The sequence below is a fragment of the Vulpes vulpes genome, chromosome 1, assembly GCF_048418805.1.
Source record: "Vulpes vulpes isolate BD-2025 chromosome 1, VulVul3, whole genome shotgun sequence".
Lineage (NCBI taxonomy): Eukaryota > Metazoa > Chordata > Mammalia > Carnivora > Canidae > Vulpes > Vulpes vulpes.
The window spans coordinates 153,125,397-153,144,914 of record NC_132780.1 but is presented as its reverse complement, the minus strand read 5'-3'; the positions used below and the strand labels follow the sequence as shown (position 1 = coordinate 153,144,914).

Genomic DNA, 19,518 nt, shown 5'->3' with positions numbered 1-19,518 from the left:
TATTAAAGGAAACTGTATGATTATTTTTCAAAAAGGCTTTACCAATTTACATATTCCTGGCACTGAGTGAACCTGGCACAATAGCTACTATAGACCGTGTTGTTATCTTTGCAGTCTGACAGGTATTGTGAAACTCATTGTTACTTCAATTTTTACTTCCTACTAGTGAGTTTTAGTACCTAATTCATACAATTCTGTGGATTTTCCATATTCTGTGTATTGGATATTCATATCCTTTTGCCTGTTTCTTATTAATTTATTTTTAAAGATTTAATTTATTTATTTGAGAGAGAGAGAGCACAAGCAGGGGGAGAAGGAGAAGCAGGCTCACCACTGAGCAAGGAGCCAGATGTGGGGTTTGATCCCAGGACCCTGGTATCATGACTTGAGCCAAAGGCAGATGCTTAACCAACTGGGCCACCCAGGCACCCCTGCCTGTATTTCAATTGTTTCTGTTTTCTCTTCCTCTGGTTAACCTGTATCTTTTCTTCATTATCAAAACTAACTGTGCCATGCTCCATTTTGCAAATATTTTTCAAACATCTATTAATTTCATATGTGGTCACTTGAAAATTTTGATGTAGTCAAACAGGTATGTTTTTTCTAGCATCTAGGTATTGAAACTTGGTTAAGAGGCTCCTCTATCTCAAAACTAAAAAACATTTTTTTTAAAAAAAAAGTAAACTCTATCTCTAATGTGGGGCTCAAACTCATGACCTCAAGATTAAGAGTCATGTGCTCTATCTACTGAGCCAACCAGCTGCCCCCAAACTGGAAATATCTTAAAGTATATATTTATATGTATATCGGTGTATATGTAAGTGTGCTGGTAAATAAATGTAATTTAACATCTTTTAGCCTTGAAAGTTGTATTGCGTCTTCTTAAATTTACTATCATTAATATTAGGGATATAGAAATAGCTTATGCAATACTTATGAGATGTCACAGAAGGAGGAATAAGAAATTTACATTTATACTGAGCACGTGGGAAGCATCACATTTTGGTACAAAATCTAATAATCCCATGAAGTACTGTTTTCATTATTTACAAATGAAAAAACTAAAATTTAGTTTCTGTCCAATCAAGTAGCACCCTGGGAAGAGATAAAACTACCATTCAAACACAGCTTTACATCTTTGGTTATAAATTCTATTCTTTCCACTACTCTTCAACCTGTTTTAATGTTGTGAGTGACACGCAGAAGATAACATCTAAGAAGATACTATGCCTTCCAATGAGAAGGTTCAAAATGAGAGCACTAAAGGCATTTTCCTAAACACAAACTTATACAAAGGTCCTCTACTTGAAAAATGCTAACAAAATAATTTTTAGTTCAACTGTGAGTCAGAAATGGATTCAATATAAAGCTTGGTTAAAGTGTTTGCTCAACAGAACAAGAATGTGATTCTACATAAAATGTTATTAAAATATACCTATTGTAAATATATATATATATACCTATTGTAAAAATATAACATATTTCCTTGAACAAACTAGTAGAAAGAGTGGGAAACAGAATGTTTCATAAATTACTCTCTTTCTAACCATTATACATAATTACATTAAAATAAAATACACTATACACATTTGTATATATAAAAAAGTTAAACTACAGTAAAGATATTATTTCATAACCTCTAGAATGGTTGTTTTAAAAGGCACACAATAAGTGTTGTTAAGAATGTAGAGAAATTGGAACCTGCATATACTGCTGGTAAGAAAATAAAATAGGGGACACCTGGGTGGCTCAGCGGTTAAGCGCCTGCCTTCAGCCCAGGGCGTGATCCTGGAGTCCTGGGATCAAGTCCCACATCGGGCTCCCTGCATGGAGCCTGCTTCTCCCTCTGCCTGTGTCTCTGCTTCTCTCTCAATCTGTGTCTCATGAATAAATAAATAAAATCTTTAAAAAAAAAAAAGAAAAGAAAATGGTACAGTGTGTTGTATAACAGTTTGGTAGTTCTTCAAACAACTAAACAGAATTACCATACGACCCCCAAAATTAACTGTCAAGAAATAAAGACATATGTCCACATGAAGGCTTGTACATTTATTTTTAGCATTATTCACAATAGCCCAAAAGTAAAATAACCCAAGTATCCACCAACTGATGAATTGATAAACAAAAAATGGCATATTTCCATACAATGGAACAAAAAAAGAATGAAGTACTGATATATGCTGCAACATGGATGAACCTTGATAACATTATGGTAAACTAGAGAATCTTATCACAAGAGGCCATGTATTATAAGATTCCACTTATATGAAATGTCCAGGAAAGGCAAAACTATAGACAGAAAGCAGTTTACAGATTGCCTAGGGCTATGGAGAATGGGCTAACAAGAAGGAAAAATCACTCTTAATGACAGAATGGCTCTAGGAACAAAATGAGAAAGAGGGGTTGTACCTATTGACTCAAAAGTGACATCAAGGGCCATTAAAGTTTACAATATGTCTTCCCCTACCTCCACCACCACCAGAAAAGGAGAAAAGCAGGAAGCTATCTAGTGATATATTTATTGAATAGTTTTACTGTCAAAACCAACTAGTAATTCACACTTGTAACCTTCAAAGTGTGACCTTCAACTACAAACTTGTTAGGAATCTTGAATCTAAGGCCCAGTCTTATATTTACTATAAGAACTTACATTTTAGTAAGATTCCCAAGTGATTGGTGTGTAAAGTTTAAGCAGCACTGGCTCAGACAGAAGAAATTGGAGATGAAAGGGAAAGAAGGGAGAAGCAAGGCAAAAACACAAGTTGTGGTCATTTCACCCTCTTTCTTTGAAGAATGCCATCCTTACAAAATAGAATTCATAGGTATACAATCTTCAGTGACCTCTTCTGGCTGATTTAAGATAGGCAATTACAGTCTAATGCATACCAGTTTCCTTTAGAGTTCTTGTGAAGGACTCTCCAAAGAATAAGTAATAAAGAGCATTTAATGAGAGCTATCTAAGTTAGGCCCTAGGTGCTTTATACAGTAGTATACCTTCTCTCATCAATCTTGCATGTAAGTGTAACAATTCATTTTAGATACAAAGAATAAGGATCACAGATGTTCAGTAACTTCTGAGTACATACAGCTAATAAAAATGACAGTAGAACCCAGGTCTGTGTGACACCAAAGCATTTGTTCTGTTTTACCATAATGCTACCCGAGAGGCTGAACATCATAAATTTACTTCCTGGAGGCAAGGTAAAACAGCATGACATGAGTGATTCCCAGAAAAAAAGAAAGTCAATGAAATTTGGAAAAACATAAATGAGAGTTATTAATTTTAAGTTAAAATATCTATTCAGATTTACTAAAGAAAAAAGATAAATATGTTAACATAGACAGCCTGGAATAGGAAAACGTGCCCTGAAAGGACTCTAATTTTAAAAAAGGTACAATATTAGTGACCCTCTTAAAACACCACAAAAATTACATAATGCAGTCCTCTTGTATCCTTTTTCTTTTCTCTCCTCAAACCCTTGTCACAACAATAGAAAGCCCTGTCATTTCTTTTTTCACTTTAAGGTCTTTATTCTAAATGCCATTACTTAGGCAAAGCCTTTATTCATCTCAAAGTTAAATTACTACAAAGGTCACCTAAACTCATCTCCTTTCTATACCTATGAATCCACCCTGAACACTGGTACCATTCTAATACACTTAATCTCTTTGGCGTCTCTAAAGAAGGGAAGGATTTGGGTTCTAAAATTAAGAGTCCTTCTAGTTCTAAAGGTATAAGCATTATTTTCATCATATTACTGTCCTATAACAGTAACCTCTTGGCAGTATCAAGGTTACCACTTGTGTTGGGAGTCCCCAAGATCATTCCCAGGTTTGATGGTTTGCTAGGACTCACAGCACTTTGCATATAGTTGTAATCACAGCTGTGATTTATTATAGGGTTTTAGCTACCAAGATATTTAAAGTGGTATTGTTTTTAATAGAAAAATTGAAGCAATACATCGAACAAAATTAAATGAACTATATAATATATTCATATAGAATGTTGTTCGTTGATCTAAAATGTATGCACTGATTCAACAAATATTTAAGTATTCACGTTTACAATACACTGGTTTCCTTATACAATTCAGACACTTTGTCTTATATAAAATAAAAGTGCTAAGAATAGACATTCTTGTCTTGTTCCTGACCTTAGAGGAAAAGATCTCAGTTTTTCACCAATGAGAATGTTAGCTGTGGGTTTCTCATACATGACCTTTATTATGTTGAGGTTATGCTACTCTAGAACCTCTATCATTGAGGATTTTTATCATGAATGGATGCTGTACTATCAAATGCTTTTTCTGTATCTACTGAAATGATGTTTTTTTATACTTTATCTTAGTGACATGACATATCACACTGTTTTGCAAATATTAAATCAGTCACATCAAAAACAATAAAATATCTAGAAATGAAACTTAACCAAGAGTTAAAAAAACCTGTACTCTGAAAACTATAGAACACTGATGAAAGAAATTCAATATGGTGTAAAGATATGGAAAGACATTTCATGATCATGGACTGGAAGGACAAATATTGTTAAAATGTCTATACTACCCAAAGCAATCTACAAATTTAATGCAATCTCTATCAAAATAACAATACCATTTTTCACAGAATAGAAAAAAATCCTAAAATTTACATGGAACCACAAATAACTCTGATCAAAGCAATCTTGAAAAAGAAAAGCTAAACGAGAGGTATCACAATTCCAGACTTCAAGTTATATTACAAAAGTATAGTAATCAAAACAGCACGGTACTAGCATAAAACCTGACACATAGATCAACGGATCACAGCAGAAAATCCAGAAATAAACCCACAATTATATGGTCTTTGAAAAAGGAGAAATGAGGGCAGCCTGGGTGGCTCAGTGGTTTAGCACCACCTTCAGCCAAGGGCCTGATCCTGGAGACCCAGGATCAAGTCCCACGTCAGACTCCCTGAATGGAGCCTGCTTCTCCCTCTGCCTGTGTCTCTGCCTCTCTCTCTCTCTCAATCTCTCTCTCTCTCTCTCTCTCTCTGTGTCTCTCATGAAAAAATAAATAAAATCTTTTAAAAAAAGAAAGAAAAAGGAGAAATGAAAATCCAGTGGGAAAGACAGTTTCTTCAACCAATGGTATTGGGAAAACTAGTTACATGCAAAAGAATGAAACGACCACTTTCTTTCACCATATATAAAATTTAAAATGGATTGAAGACCTAAATGTAAGACCTGAAACCATAAAAACCCTTGAAGACAGCACAGACAGTAATCTCTCTGACACTGGCCATAGCAACATTTTCTAGATGTGTCTCCTGAGGCAAAGAAATAAAAGCAGAAATAAACTAGTGGGACTTCATCAAAATAGAAAGTTTCTGCGCAGTGAAGGGAACAATGAACAGAATTTAAAAAGGCAACCTACTAAATGGGAGAAAGCATTTGCAAATGACATATCTGATAAAGGGTTAGTATCCAAAATACACAAATAATTTAAACAACTCAAAAGCCAAAACACATGGTCCAATTAAAAAATAGGCAGAAAACATGAACAGACATTTCTCCAAAGAAGATATCCAGATGGCCAAGAGATACATGAAATTATGCTCAACCTCACTCGTCATCAGGGAAATGCAAATCAAAACTACTATGAGATACCACCTTATACTTGTCATAATGGCTAAAATCAACAAAAGAAACAAGCATTGGAAAGGATGTGGAGAAAAATGAACCCGTGTGCATTTTTGGTGGAAATGCAAACTGCAAGTGCAGCCACTGTGGAAAACAGCATGAAGGTTCCTCAAAAAGCTAAAAATATAACTACCCTATGACCTAGTAACTGCACTGCTGGGTATTTATCCAAAAAATACAAAAACACTAATTCAAAGGGATACTACACCCCCATATTTACAGCAGCATGATTTATAATAGTGCAAGTATCCATCAATTAGTGAATGGATAATGAAGATGCAGTACACACACACACACACACACACACACACACACACACACACGGAATATTATTCAGCCATCAAAAAGGATGAAATCTTGCCATTTGCAACAACGTGGCTAGAGCTAGAGTGTGTAATGCTAAGCAAAGTCAGAGAAAAGACAAATACCATATAATTTCACTCGTATGTGGAATTTAAGAAACAAAACAAATGAGCAAAGGGAAAAAGAGAAACCAAGAAACAGGCTCTTATGTACAGAGAACAAATTGATGGTTACTAGAAGGGAAGAGAATGGGGGGATGGGTAAAATAGGTGATGGGAATTGAAGAGGACATTTGTCATCATGAGCATCAAGTGATTAAAATAAAAACTTAGTTTTCTGCCCCGGACGCCGCTGAGTTAGCATCGTTAAAGTCTCCCCTCTCACCGCTGTCATGTCTAAGTCAGAGTCTCCTAAAGAGCCTGAGCAGCTGCTGAAGCTCTTCATCGAAGGTTTGAGCTTTGAAACAACTGATGAGAGTCTGAGGAGCCATTCTGAGCAATGGGGGACGCTTACGGACTGTGTGGTAATGAGAGACCCCAACACCAAGCACTCCAGAGGCTTTGGGTTCGTCACGTACGCCGTGGAGGAGGTGGACGCAGCCATGAACGCAAGGCCACACAAGGTGGATGGAAGAGTTGTGAAACCAAAGAGGACTGTTTCCCGAGAAAATTCTCAAAGACCTGGTGCCCACTTAACTGTGAAAAAGATTTTTGTTGGTGGCATTGAAGAAGACACTGAAGAACATCATCTAAGAGATTATTTTGAATAGTTTGGGAAAATTGAAGTGATTGAGATCATGACTGACCGAGACAGTGGCAAAAAGAGAGGTTTTGCTTTTGTGACATATGACAACCATGACTCTGTAGACAAGATTGTCATTCAAAAACACCATACTGTGAATGGCCACAACTGTGAAGTAAGGAAATCCCTATCGAAGCAAGAGATGGCTAGTGCTTCGTCCAGCCCAAGAGGCCAAAGTGGTTCTGGAAACTTTGGTGGTGGTCGTGGAGGTGGTTTTGGTGGGAATGACAACTTTGGTCGTGGAGGGAACTTCAGTGGTTGAGGTGGCTTCCGGGGCAGTCGAGGTGGTAGTGGATATGGTGGCAGTGGGGATGGCTATAATGGGTTTGGTAATGATGGAAGCAACTTTGGAGGTGGCGGAAGCTATAACGATTTTGGCAATTACAACAATCAATTCCCAAATTTTGGATCCATGAAAGGAGGAAATTTTGGAGGTAGAAGCTCTGGCCCCTATGGTGGTGGAGGCCAATACTTTGCCAGACCACAAAATCGAGGTGGCTATGGCAGTTCCAGCAGCAGCAGCAGCTATGGCAGTGGCAGAAGGTTTTAATTACTGCCAGGAAATAAAGCTTAGCAGGAGAGGAGAGCCAGAGAAGTGACAGGGAAGCTACAGGTTACAACAGATTTGTGAACTCAGCGAAGCACAGTGGTGGCAGGGCCTAGCTGCTACAAAGAAGACATGTTTTAGACAATACTCGTGTGTATGGGCAAAAAACTCGAGGACTGTATTTGTGACTAATTGTATAACAGGTTATTTTAGTTTCTGTTCTGTGGAAAGTGTAAAGCATTCCAACAAAGGGTTTTAATGTAGATTTTTTTTTTTTTTGCACCCATGCTGTTGATTGCTAAATGTAATAGCCTGATCATGATGCTGAATAAATGTGTCTTAAAAAATAATAAAAGTGTAAAAAAATTTTCCCAGTGAACATATTACACAACTAACATTCTGTAATGTGAATAAATCATTAAAGATATATAATTTCAAATATGGTAATACAGAACTATATATTACACAGATTTGCATATGCCATGAATCAACTTGTATCCCTTGAGATTTAATGCTTAATGAGAGTTACATAAAACAGCCTTTTAGATTTCTTAATACTAGCATTAAAAAGGAATTATTTACTACATGGTTCCAACATGTCAAAAGGCAGTGAAATGCAGTGGACTTAAGACCAAGGTTCTAGTTCTCATTAAAAGCATCTGAACAAGGTTAATTCGGCAGAGCAACTCCATCAAAGAAAGGGTTTCTATGATAATCTCTGGGACTGCCGGCTTTCAGTAATTAAGTTTATCAGCCCACAGAAATTTAATGTTCCAAATCATTTTATTCTCCATAAATAACCATAGTTTTGATCCTTATGTTATCACTGGTGATTATAGGTAATTCAGAGCAGCAAGAAAACACCTATACTGAATTCCATGGTTCTCTAGGAAAAAATACCTATTCTTAACTTAGGACATGCTCTTACCTTAGCAAAAAGGTGATCCCTATATTGCTGTTGAGTAACAAAATTTTTGTAACACACTACACAAGCAAAGGAATTGGTGAATGGTCCATGTAGTGTAATTGTTGGATCACATGGAGAGTGATCAAACCTACTCAGCAAGAGAGGTAACGTTAGAGAAGTCTGCATTTTAGGATCCACACTGTACTGTTTCATTTGTTAAGCACTTGTTTATTTGTTTACACACAAACACACATACACACTAAGAAATTTTTACTTTTTTTACTGAATTATGTTCTTCAACTTAAAGAAATATTAAATGGCTCCAAAATGCCATGCAATACCTTCAAACAGTGACCAATAGTTAGCTCAAGATTTTGTAAAAGTACCCAAGATCCATTAAAATGGATTTAAGTATGTCTTGCCAAACTGATGAAATTCCAGTTTGAAGATTATAGAGTCATCATCTTTTCCTTTTTGCCTTATTTACCAGAAAATTCACAATTAGTTGTAAATGAACCAATTTAATAATAATCTCATGTCAAGATTTCTGGCACATACTTGTTTCCTAAAAATGGCTTTTAATCCCTTTAATGTTCAGTTTAATCATTTTAAGTTTGTGCCATTTTAAAGTTGGAGATTTAAAAATACTTTAGATACAGTATAGTACCTAGTTATTTGTAGAATGCTGAAGCTCGTTCTAGGAGCCTTTACAGGTAGGTTAATTCATAAGTAGGGTGACGCATCTGGAAATGATAATGGCTGAGAGCCCCCAAACTCTCAATTCATATCTTTAAACTATTAGAAGGAGAGAATATGAAGGTAAGAATGTTTAATGCATTTAATATTGCCTTCCCTTGATATTTACTTTCTCAAGCTCTACTATTCAAAAATTCAGTAAATTAATAAGGTAGGTTTCATAAATAGAATATTATGAATTTTGCTACATTTGGTTTGCCTTTAACATTTGCTTTGTAATACCATATTAGCTTTCTTTAGTCTAGACCAAATATCTCTAAGTGCTCTGTGTCTTTTGAAATTTGTATTTATGGGCTGGATTTCTCTAAAAATGATTCAACTACTTATAAGCGTAAAAATTCTGTTCTGAATTTTATGAGACGTATTAAGAATAAATACATACTTAAAGGCTACATGCCTTGAAAGAGTATCACTAGAAAAAATATCTGACTTTAAGCCTTCTAGGAAACATAAGAAATGTAAATTTAAAGCAACTATCGTAAGAGCACAAGTTTGCAATATAAAGTTATGATTACAATGACGCAGATGTATCATGCTTTCATTTTATGAAATCACTTTGTAAAACTCATTTGCTTTTCAGCATCCACTATTGAGTATCACACTCACCTTTTCAAATGTCCTAAGAGAAGGTGCCCATTATCAAATTCCTTGTTACAGTGCATTATGGGACATAAAATTGGTTTTCCAGACACCCGCATTTGGCCTCCTCTTCGGAATGAACTTCTTGTTCCAGAATTAATTGTTCCTGCTTTGAGTCCTGTATCATTGGAATACAAATTCTTAAGTTTCTACTTCAGATACTTGTCCTTTGAATTGGTAATCAAAATTATGACAAAACAATATAAATTATGATACAGCATCTGGGTGATGCTAATTGTAATTAAATGTTTATTAGCTTTCTTATAAAAAAAAATATGATCACCTAAAAATAGCTACCTGAGACAAATAAAGCTTTTTTTTATTTTAAGATTTTTATTTATTTATTCATGAGAGACAGAGAGAGACAGAGGCAGACATAGGCAGAGGGAGAAAAGTAGGCTCCCTGCAGGGGATTCAATCCCCAATGTGGGATTCAGTCTCAGGATCACGACCTGAGCTAAAGGAAGACGTTCACCCACTGAGCTACGCAGGTGACCCCTCGGACAAGTAAAGTTGTTAACATTTTTTTTTTCTTTTTTTCTTTTTTTTGAGAGAGAGGGAGAGCGCTCAAGTGAGCCGGTTGGGGACCAGGGGAAGGTAGGGGGGCGGAGAGAATCTTAAGCCGACTCCATGTCCACAGTGGAGCCTGATGTGGGGCTTGATCTCACACCATGAGATCAGGACCTGAGCCGAAATCAAAAGTCAGATGGTTAACCTACTGAGTCACCCAAGGTGCCTATATAAATGATAATTAAATGATATTAAATGATAATCTAAATGATGTTTTAAAAAAAATTTTATTTATTTATGATAGTCACACAGAGAGAGAGAGAGAGAGAGATAGAGGCAGAGACATAGGCAGAGGGAGAAGCAGGCTCCATGCACTGGGAGCCTGGGATTCGATCCCAGGTCTCCAGGATCGTGCCCTGGGCCAAAGGCAGGCGCTAAACCGCTGCGCCACCCAGGGATCCCATAAATGATGTTATTTTTAAAGTAATCTCTACACCCAACATGGGGCTCAAACTCACAACCCCAAGATCAAGGGTCACATTGCTCTACTGACTGAGCCGGCCAGGAGCCTTCCTTCCTTTCTTTTTTTAGTATGTGATGGAAATTAAATTTATTCATTTAATTTTTTTTTTTTTTAGTAACCTCTATACCCAATGTAGAGGTTACTAAAACCCTGAGATCAAGAGCTGCATGCTCTACTGACCAAGCCAGCCAGGTGTCCTGGAAGCTGTTAACATCTTTAAGTAACATTCTCTTGAGGGGAAAAAAAATCTGTTTCTTTAAGTTCAATAGCCAAGAAATGTCAAAGATCAAACACTGATTAGAAAATCAGTTGCTCTATAAAGCCACTACTTACCTTTTCATTTATATAAACTGGAAAAGATCTTCTAATTCTTTTTTCCTCTATTAACTATCTTAAACACATTAGAAGGTTTACCTATATTATAAAGGATCTGAGTTCTCTGAAAATTATGTTAAAAATGTAACTAGGAAAGTGGGGAGGAGTGGAGAGTTCAGGGATGCAAGAAGAATAAGAGTGGTACTTTCTTAGGAAACCAGCCACTGATCAGTTAGTTCCCATCTGGATATTAAGTAATGCAGGTCTCAGTAATAAATTTACAGAACACAAAGCAGAGATTTACTTACTATCTTTATCCTTTCTTTTATTTTATCCCTTTCTTTTCTCCTTTCAAAGTTTGCCCATCACTACTTCTTTTTCCTCTCTTTTTTAAAAAAGTAAACCCTACACCCATTATAGGGCTGTATGACCCTAAGATCCAGAGTCACATGCTCTATGGAATGAACCAGCCAGGCAGCCCTTTCACTAGTCTCTGAATTAATCTCTCTTTATCCTGGCTCATTTTTCATCCTTTCTTTAAGTATTCATCTTACAACTCTTGTAGACTAATACCCCTGGAACAAAATTTATCCCATGCATGCTGTAGGATGGAAAATCTAGAGTTACATTACACAAACCATGAAATGTAAAACTGCAAGCAGGATTCTGACTGTATGTCAGATAGTTATACACGGATGGTTAGATTATTGACTCCCTTTTATTATTATTTCTTTAGACTGTTTCAATGCCTTGAATGTTTCATAGAACAGAAAACTGGGTATTATCTTTATGGTAGTTTCTACAAAGCCCCTAAGGATTTAAATAGGATAAACTATTATTCTTTTAACATCATCTAGTTTTAAGATCTCCAAATGGCTTATATAATAATTTAAGGTTTCAACTGCTTTTCTGCTGTTTTAGTCCTTGGGGGGAGAGGGGAGGCTCCATTAAAAACTGCCAAAATGCTTATAAATATGTTCTGCCAACAATGAACAGCATAGTATAGCATTAATCATATTTTAATTTTAAAGACGCATTAAAGACCTTATTTTTATTTTTTTAATGTAGTCAGAATTATGACAATTTTTAATTACTGTCCATCCACATTCTAGATGTTACCCATTAAGATCTTTATTTAGCCAGTAAAAGTTCTGGATAAAAATAAAATTAGAGAAAATAATCAATTCAGAGAAAATAAGATTTACCCATGGAAAGGCAAAATAGAGAAATTTAAGTATTTTCCTTAAAGTATTGTTTTTAAGTTACTAAGTATTTAAATGTATGCAAACTAGCCTAACTATAAAGGTCTATAAAAGATGAATTTCAGTAGAGTAAATATAAATAAAGTACTTAAACTACTTCTAATGAAAGGGATGAATTACAATAGCTAGATACTTTGGAATAGATTGAACAAGTCCCTTCATGCTATTTAGAAGTAGAACCTCATTTTTTATAATTAAAGAGAACAATGACTCACCTCTGTATTCCCAGCTATACCCTATTCAAACATCTCAGCACTCTCCAAAGCTAACTTATGGAATAGCACCATACCAAATATAGCCCAATGTTAAAGCAGCTGTTCTAGCAATAGATCCTAAACTTCAGTTCTATAGTGTTGTTGCAAGGGAGCAAGCAAAAAAATAAAACAATCACATAAAACAAATATAACTAAAGCCCTTAACTCCAGGCTCAAGCTTATCAGCTACCAATGAATCAGGTGTGACCTGAAGATATGTAAAATACCAAGTTTTGCCAAGAATCATAAAGAGACAGTTAAAATGAGTCATTTGTTACCACTGACCTGCTCAGACAAATACATAAACATATGCCCATGAATACATTTTACAGTGAATTCAAATATTCTGTCAATCTGGAAGTATGGCATCAGATCTAAAGAGTCTAGACAGGACTTAAAGATGTTAGATTTGCCTGAGATAAACTATTTTTAGAAGATATCTTGGAAATGATAAAGCCTTATAGTTCTACTCCATTTTCCTATCAAAATTACCTACGAATCTTTTCCCAAAACTACAGATGCCCTAGAATCATCTATGGAGATAAGGCACAGGTATGTACTTAAAAGTTCCCAGGCGATTCTAAAGTAGCTAAAGTAAAACCACTGAATTAAGTCATTAATTTCTACTGAGAACAGAATGCATCCAGGGGGATTTTTTTCTTTTTTAAATATGAGCTTTAACCAGAACACCTCAAGAGGCATAACCAGGTATCATAGTATTTTTTGCTAAAATAGGTCTGGAATACTAAACAATTCTTTTGTTTACTTGAATGACAGTCACATTTGGATCCTAAATTCTAGGCTTCTTTCTGTGTTCATATGCAAATGTTTATAGCTTACATTGGATAATATTCAAACAACATTTACTGAGTATCTCTAAGTTGAGCAAAAAAGAACTAATAAACCTTGGTCTCTGTCCCCCCATACTACAAAGTATGTAGTCTGAAAGAAGAGACAGACATACAAATCTATTAATCCAACATAACAGGGTAAAAACTTTGGAATTACCTTATCAGAGATAATTTGATTCAAAGAAAAGCCTTCTGAAAACTATATTTATTTATTTTTAAAGATTTATTCATTTGAGAGAAAGAGAGGGAGAGAGAATGTGACCTGGGGGGTGGAGGGGACAAAGGAAAGAGAATCTCGGAGTAGACTTCCCACTGAACGCCAAGCCCAATCCCTGGACCCCAAGACAGTGACCTGAGTCAAAATCAAGATTTGGACACTATGACCAACTGTGCCACCCAGATGCCCCTGAAAACTGTAGAACAAGATATCAGGTTCAAGTTGAGCATTGCATGCACAGATATTTCTAATGACTTTCTGCAATCAAACATTCCACTGGATTAAATCCACAGCTAAGGTTTCTGTGGATATCCCAAGCCTTTTAAAGGCTCAGTGTTACTTCTACAACACAGGCTAGAAAAGCAGTCATAGTGAGAGTGTCCTACTGGATCTTAAAAATTCCACCAAAAAATAAAAAAATTAAAAAAAATAAAACCTAATTATCTGGTTGGGGAAAATGTTCCATAGTGACTCTTTTGGGAACCTTAGGTCTGTAGAGTTAGTGAAGAGGCTACCCAATGCTTTAGATGTCCCTCATGTGGACATGTTCTTATAAAATATCTACACAGACTGCACTGGTGAATAAATAAGTAAACACTAATCCTTTAGATCTCAGCTTAAATTCCATTTCATTAGAGAAGCTTTCTTGACCTCAAATCTATTAAAATCTCTCCCACAGACACATGCACTATTTCATGTAATAACTGAAATAACACAAGTAAATAAATGAGCAATATCTAATGAGGTCAAGGATGACCCATTATATTCAAAATATACTTTTGTCAATGTAGGAAGACAATTCGTGAAGTAGGCCATTAAGTATCACTGAAACTAAATTTCAATACTTTATGTATGTACTAGCAACTGAATAATACAGCTATAACCCCAAAAAGCTTTAGGGAAGCTCAGTAACCTCAGTGTTCCACTCTGATCTCTAAAGAGTACCTGGCATTTTTAGCCACTGGTCCACACACAGTCTTGCTGCTTCTGTATCAGAATGTCCTCGAATAAATTCCAATTCTTGTAACCCATGAGCGTGCTGAAAATCGATTTTTTCCTAAAGGTATTAAGAAGAAAATCAGTTAACCTATGATTACTAACTTGGTTTTCTTGAGAAAAGGATGTTAATATATCAGTGATGAGAAAATACTGATTATCCTTTATCCCTGTAACTCTACATCTAGACAGCTATCCCAAAGAGATAAGTCAAAACAAAGGTTTATGCTCTGACATGCTGATCCCAATGTCATCTATATTTGCACAAAATTTTGCCATAACCTATATCTCCAACAATAGAGTAGTTTAATTACGGTATATCCATTTCATGAAAGTCAATTAGAAACACAAACCAAACTTTTGATGAAGTAGGAATATATTTTTTATATCAAGTAGGTCATCAAATGAGGTCAAATATAAATAAAGATTAATTTTTCAAGGTCTATAAATCTCTATCTGCAGAGGGGGAACAGAGGCTGAAAATATATAAAATGTCAACGACTATCTCTGGGAATAGAAATACAAATATTTTCATTTTTAAAGTTTTATACATTTTTTAAAAAAGATTTTATTTATTCATTTGAGACAGGGAGATACTAAGAGAAAGAACATTAGCAGTGCAAGGAATAGAGGGAGAGGGAGAAGCTGACTCTCTGCTGAGCAGGGAGCCCAATGCAGGGCTCAATCCCAGGACTCCAGGATCATGACCCAAGCCAAAGGCAGACACTAAGCCATCTGAGCCACCCAAGTGCCCCCTAAATTTTTATATATTCTAATTCAAAGTTTCCACATACAGTCTGAAGTATACAGAAGCCTATTAAATATTTGTTCAGTGAATAGTATTAGTAAGAGTAGATTTCATTAGTACTTAGAATGTACCAATATAAAGCATTTATCACTACCTAGATCTAGGGTTGGCAAACTTTTTCTATATAAAGGCCAGAAAGTAAATATTTTAGGTTTTGCAGCTCAACTCTACTGCAACTCCTCAACTCTGCCATGAAAGCAGCCACAGAGAATACGTAAACAAATGAGCATTGCTATGTTCCGATAAAATTTTATTTACAAAGAGGCAGCAAGCCACTGTCAACCATGAAACTAGACTTAAGCTTCAGACAGTTAAAGTCTCTAAGTCTTTCCATATATTATTTTAAATCTATTAATCTATTTGCATACTCTCTACTTATGCTAACACTTACTAAAACCACTTACCACATGCTAGTCGTGATTCTAAAAGCATTTTAAATTTCATTCTCACAATAACTCTGTGAGAAAGATACTATTATTGCTTGTATTGTAGAATGGGAAAACCGAGTTACAGAAAGGTCAAATAAATTGCCTAAGGATAAATAACAACGCCAGGATTCAGAACCTTATAACGATTCTAGAATTCATGCACTTAACCAGTATACCATATCGCATCTCCATAAGGTTTTGTTCTTAAAAAGAAATCACAAAGTCACAAATGCTAGATTTGCAAGATATAGGCCAGAATAATGAAAGGTCTAATTAACAATGCAACAGGATCTTCTATCAGAAATGGTTTAAGTAGTGAAACGGGGAGATTCAAGATTTCAATCTGAAAAAAATCTACACAATATTGTTAAAGTATACCATAAAATACTAATTCTCAAAGATGTTAACAAGCATTATGTTCATTAAAAATAATTCTCTATAACCAAATTAAGTATATAAACACTCATTTTAATGCAAAATTTAAACAGTTCCTTTAGCACAGGACTTCCAAAGCCCTGAAGCGTTAATGTGCATATAATTTTCCACACTGGGAATATGCAGTATCTCAACAAATCATCAAGTACTTTTTTTTCAAAGTGCATCCTATAGCACTAGTGTTCTGAATAACATATCATGGAGAACAGAGCTAGTTCATCCAGAGAAAGCAATAAGGCAAGCTTCTGGTAGACTCTAAAGACATTTTCTAATGCATTCTTACCAAAGTTCCTTACAAAATCTATCACAATAAAAACTTAATAAAATCAAATACTACCAGTACTACCACATGCCAGTTAACAGCCTACTTATTTTAAAGAACTACCAAAAACTAAAAATAAATAGGTTTTTAAAAATGTTCTCTGGCATTTTTTAAAATAGATTTTGAACTCTGTGGCCATAGCCAATGCTCAGAAAACATTTAATGGCTGAAGTCATCCTCAAATTAGCCATCCTTTTCCCGTTACAAAAGCTTCTTCCCCAAATTTGAGTGTTATATCCCTTCTTGCAAGTCATCTTAACTCCTAGAGTGTCAATAAGCAAAGCTGGTAGATGATCAACTAGTTAACACAACATTATCTCTGGAAGTGATTCATCCAGTGAAAAGCTGTTGTGCTTTTTTTTAATTTTCTGTAGGCTCCATACATAACATGGGGCTTGAACTCATGACCCTGAGATCAAGAGTTGCACACTCTACTGAGCCAGTCAGGTGCCCCATATCCAGTGAAGATTTTAACGTGTTTTTTTTCTTTCTTTCTTTAAAACCGCTCCACCACAAAAGATTTTAAAAATTCACCTTAATAAGACATCAATAATTCACCAAGGCCTAAGAATAGTTGAAAGGTATTTTCTATTATCTAGTTTTAGTTAGAGTTTTCTGCCACTAGAACTCCTCAACAATCATTTTTATTTTAGTTTCATTATCTTCCTGAGTAGTTTGTTTCATTTGTTTTCTGTCATCTAGTTTTAAAAAATAAGTTAAAGGGATGCCTGGGTGGCTTAGTGGTTAAGCATCTGCCTTTGACTCAGGGCCTGATCCCAGGGTTGGGGATCAAGTCCCACATCAGGCTCCTGCAGAGAGCCTGCTTCTTCCTCTGCCTGTGTCTCTGCCTCTCTCTCCATCTCTCATGAATAAGTAAATAAATAAATAAATAAGTAAGTTAAATATACAGGAAACCAAATTTTTAAAAATCATGAATGGATAGCAAGCAATGAACTAAGATACCTGTCAGTTTTTCTTTTAGAAAATAAAAATCTAGATATGTATTTATTCTTTACAATTGGTTAAACAAAAATTTCAGAATCTCAAAAAACTTTCTTCAACGCTGAGGTCAAGTCTTTAGTAGAATGAATGAATATTTACATGGGTGGAAGCTGAAACCACCCTTGAGAAAAGCCCTGGTTACCACAGTGCCTGTAAAATTCTGAACCCATTACAGGTATTTTACTATCTATGTCAGAACACTGCCTGGGAAGAGAAGCTAGAATCATTCAGCATTTGTGGGAAAGGATAGCTTGCAAATCATGCAAATGGAGACTTTCCCCATAAAAAAAAATATAATTAACATAGTTTTGGGAAAGAATCTTCCTTAAAGCCAGGAAAGAATCCTATTTTTTTAAATATCTCTATGCATTAAGCATTTTATTTATTTATTTTTAAGATTTTATTTATTTGAGAGAAAGCTAGCAAGCATGTGCAAGGTGAGGGGCAGGGGCAGAAGCAGACTCCTCACTGAGCAGGGAGCCCAATGTGGGGCTCGATCTGGGGATTCCGGGATCATGACCTGAGCCAAAGGCAGACGCTTAAACCAATTGAGCTGAGGCATCCAGACGTCCTTGCATTAAGCATTTTAAACATACAATTACAATACTATGCTCTAATTTAATTGGTATTATATTATAAAGTCCCCAAACAAATCTACTTCTAAATGTAAAGAATATTAATTTATTCTATACCAGATTAGGAGATACTAAAACAAAGGCTATAGAAATATATGAATTCCTCCATGATAACCAATGGACAGGAATCAAAACACAGATGTTAAAATTATAAAATCACAGGGATGCCTGGGTGGCTCAGTTATTGAGCATCTGCCTTTGGCTCAGGTCATGACCCTGTGGTCCTGGGATCGAGTCACACATCAGGTTCCCCACAGGGAGCTTGCTTCTCCCTCTATGTCTCTGCCTCTCTCTGTGTCTCTCTCATGAATAAGTAAAATCTTTAAAAAATATATAAAATCATAGTGCTTATCTTAATCTGGGAGATCATCTCCAACTATGTCCCTTTATAGATTAAAGCCCAAAGTCTATCAAAGCTAAGTGAAATCCAAACAGCTGCTGGAAGAGCCATGATTTTATTTCCATTTTTTTAAAAATAAGTTTTACACGCAATGTAGGACTCTTGAACTCACAACCCTGAGATCAAGAGTGGTATGCTCTACTGACTAAGCCAGCCAGGCGGCACTCAATTTCCATTTTTAAACTCCTAGAATGGGGGCACATGGGTGGCTCAATCGGTTCAGCACCTGCCTTTGGCTCAGGTCATAATCCCAAGGTTCAGGGATGGAGCCCCATGTCAGGTTCTCTGCTCAGTGGAGAGGCTGTTTCTCCCTTTTCCTCTGCCTGCCACTCCCCCTGCTTGTGTGCTCTATGTCAAATAAACAAATTAAATCTTAAAAAAAAAAAAAAAAAAAAAAACTCCCAGGATGAAGCTTTATTTACCCAACTCATCAACTTTTTACTTCTAACAGATACTTGTCAGTATTGAGGGATTCTTTTATTTTTATTTTATTTCATTTATTTTTTTCAAAAGATTTTATTTATTTATTCATGAGAGACACAGAAAGAGAGATGCAGAGACACAGGCAGAGGGAGAAGCAGGCTCCACACAGGGAGCCCAATGTGGGACTCGATCCTGGGACCCCAAGATCATGCCCTGAGCCAAAGGGAGAGGCTTAACTGTTGAGCCACCCAGGCGTCCCTATTTTTATTTTGTTAAAAAAAAAAAAAAAATTTTTTTTTTTTTAAGTTAACTCTACCCCCAACATGGAGCTCAAACTCAAGATCCCTAGGTCAAGAGTCTCATGCTCCACTGACTGAGTCATCCAGGTGTCCCAGAATTTAGAGATTCTTTAAGTGATTCACCTGGGGCCTTCTAATGCAAGTGAAGAAAAAGATTTATATCATCAGAAGATTCTATATTAGGCTTCATTTTACACATAGCATCTCT

The 19,518-nt window shown here is 35.7% G+C and overlaps 1 protein-coding gene and 1 pseudogene across 7 annotated transcripts in view; one reads left to right on the top strand and one right to left on the bottom strand.

Moving 5' to 3' along the window:
- ZNF451 (zinc finger protein 451) overlaps nt 1-19,518 on the bottom strand; it is an 88,933-nt gene that overhangs the window by 33,563 nt on the left and 35,852 nt on the right. For 6 of the 7 annotated variants that reach the window (XR_011996670.1, XR_011996673.1, XM_072734742.1 and 3 more), the window contains 3 exons: nt 14,508-14,619; nt 9,598-9,748; nt 8,257-8,383 (listed from right to left, as the gene is read on the bottom strand). Coding sequence is in view for 5 of the 7 variants with exons in the window: in XM_072734742.1 (XP_072590843.1) it covers nt 8,257-8,383; nt 9,598-9,748; nt 14,508-14,619 (390 nt within the window). In the remaining 2 variants the exon portion in view is untranslated. The remainder of the gene's footprint in view (nt 1-8,256; nt 8,384-9,597; nt 9,749-14,507; nt 14,620-19,518) is intronic. The other variant, XM_072734761.1, reaches the window with a different exon arrangement.
- Nucleotides 6,372-7,452, top strand: LOC112914090 (heterogeneous nuclear ribonucleoprotein A1-like; annotated as a pseudogene).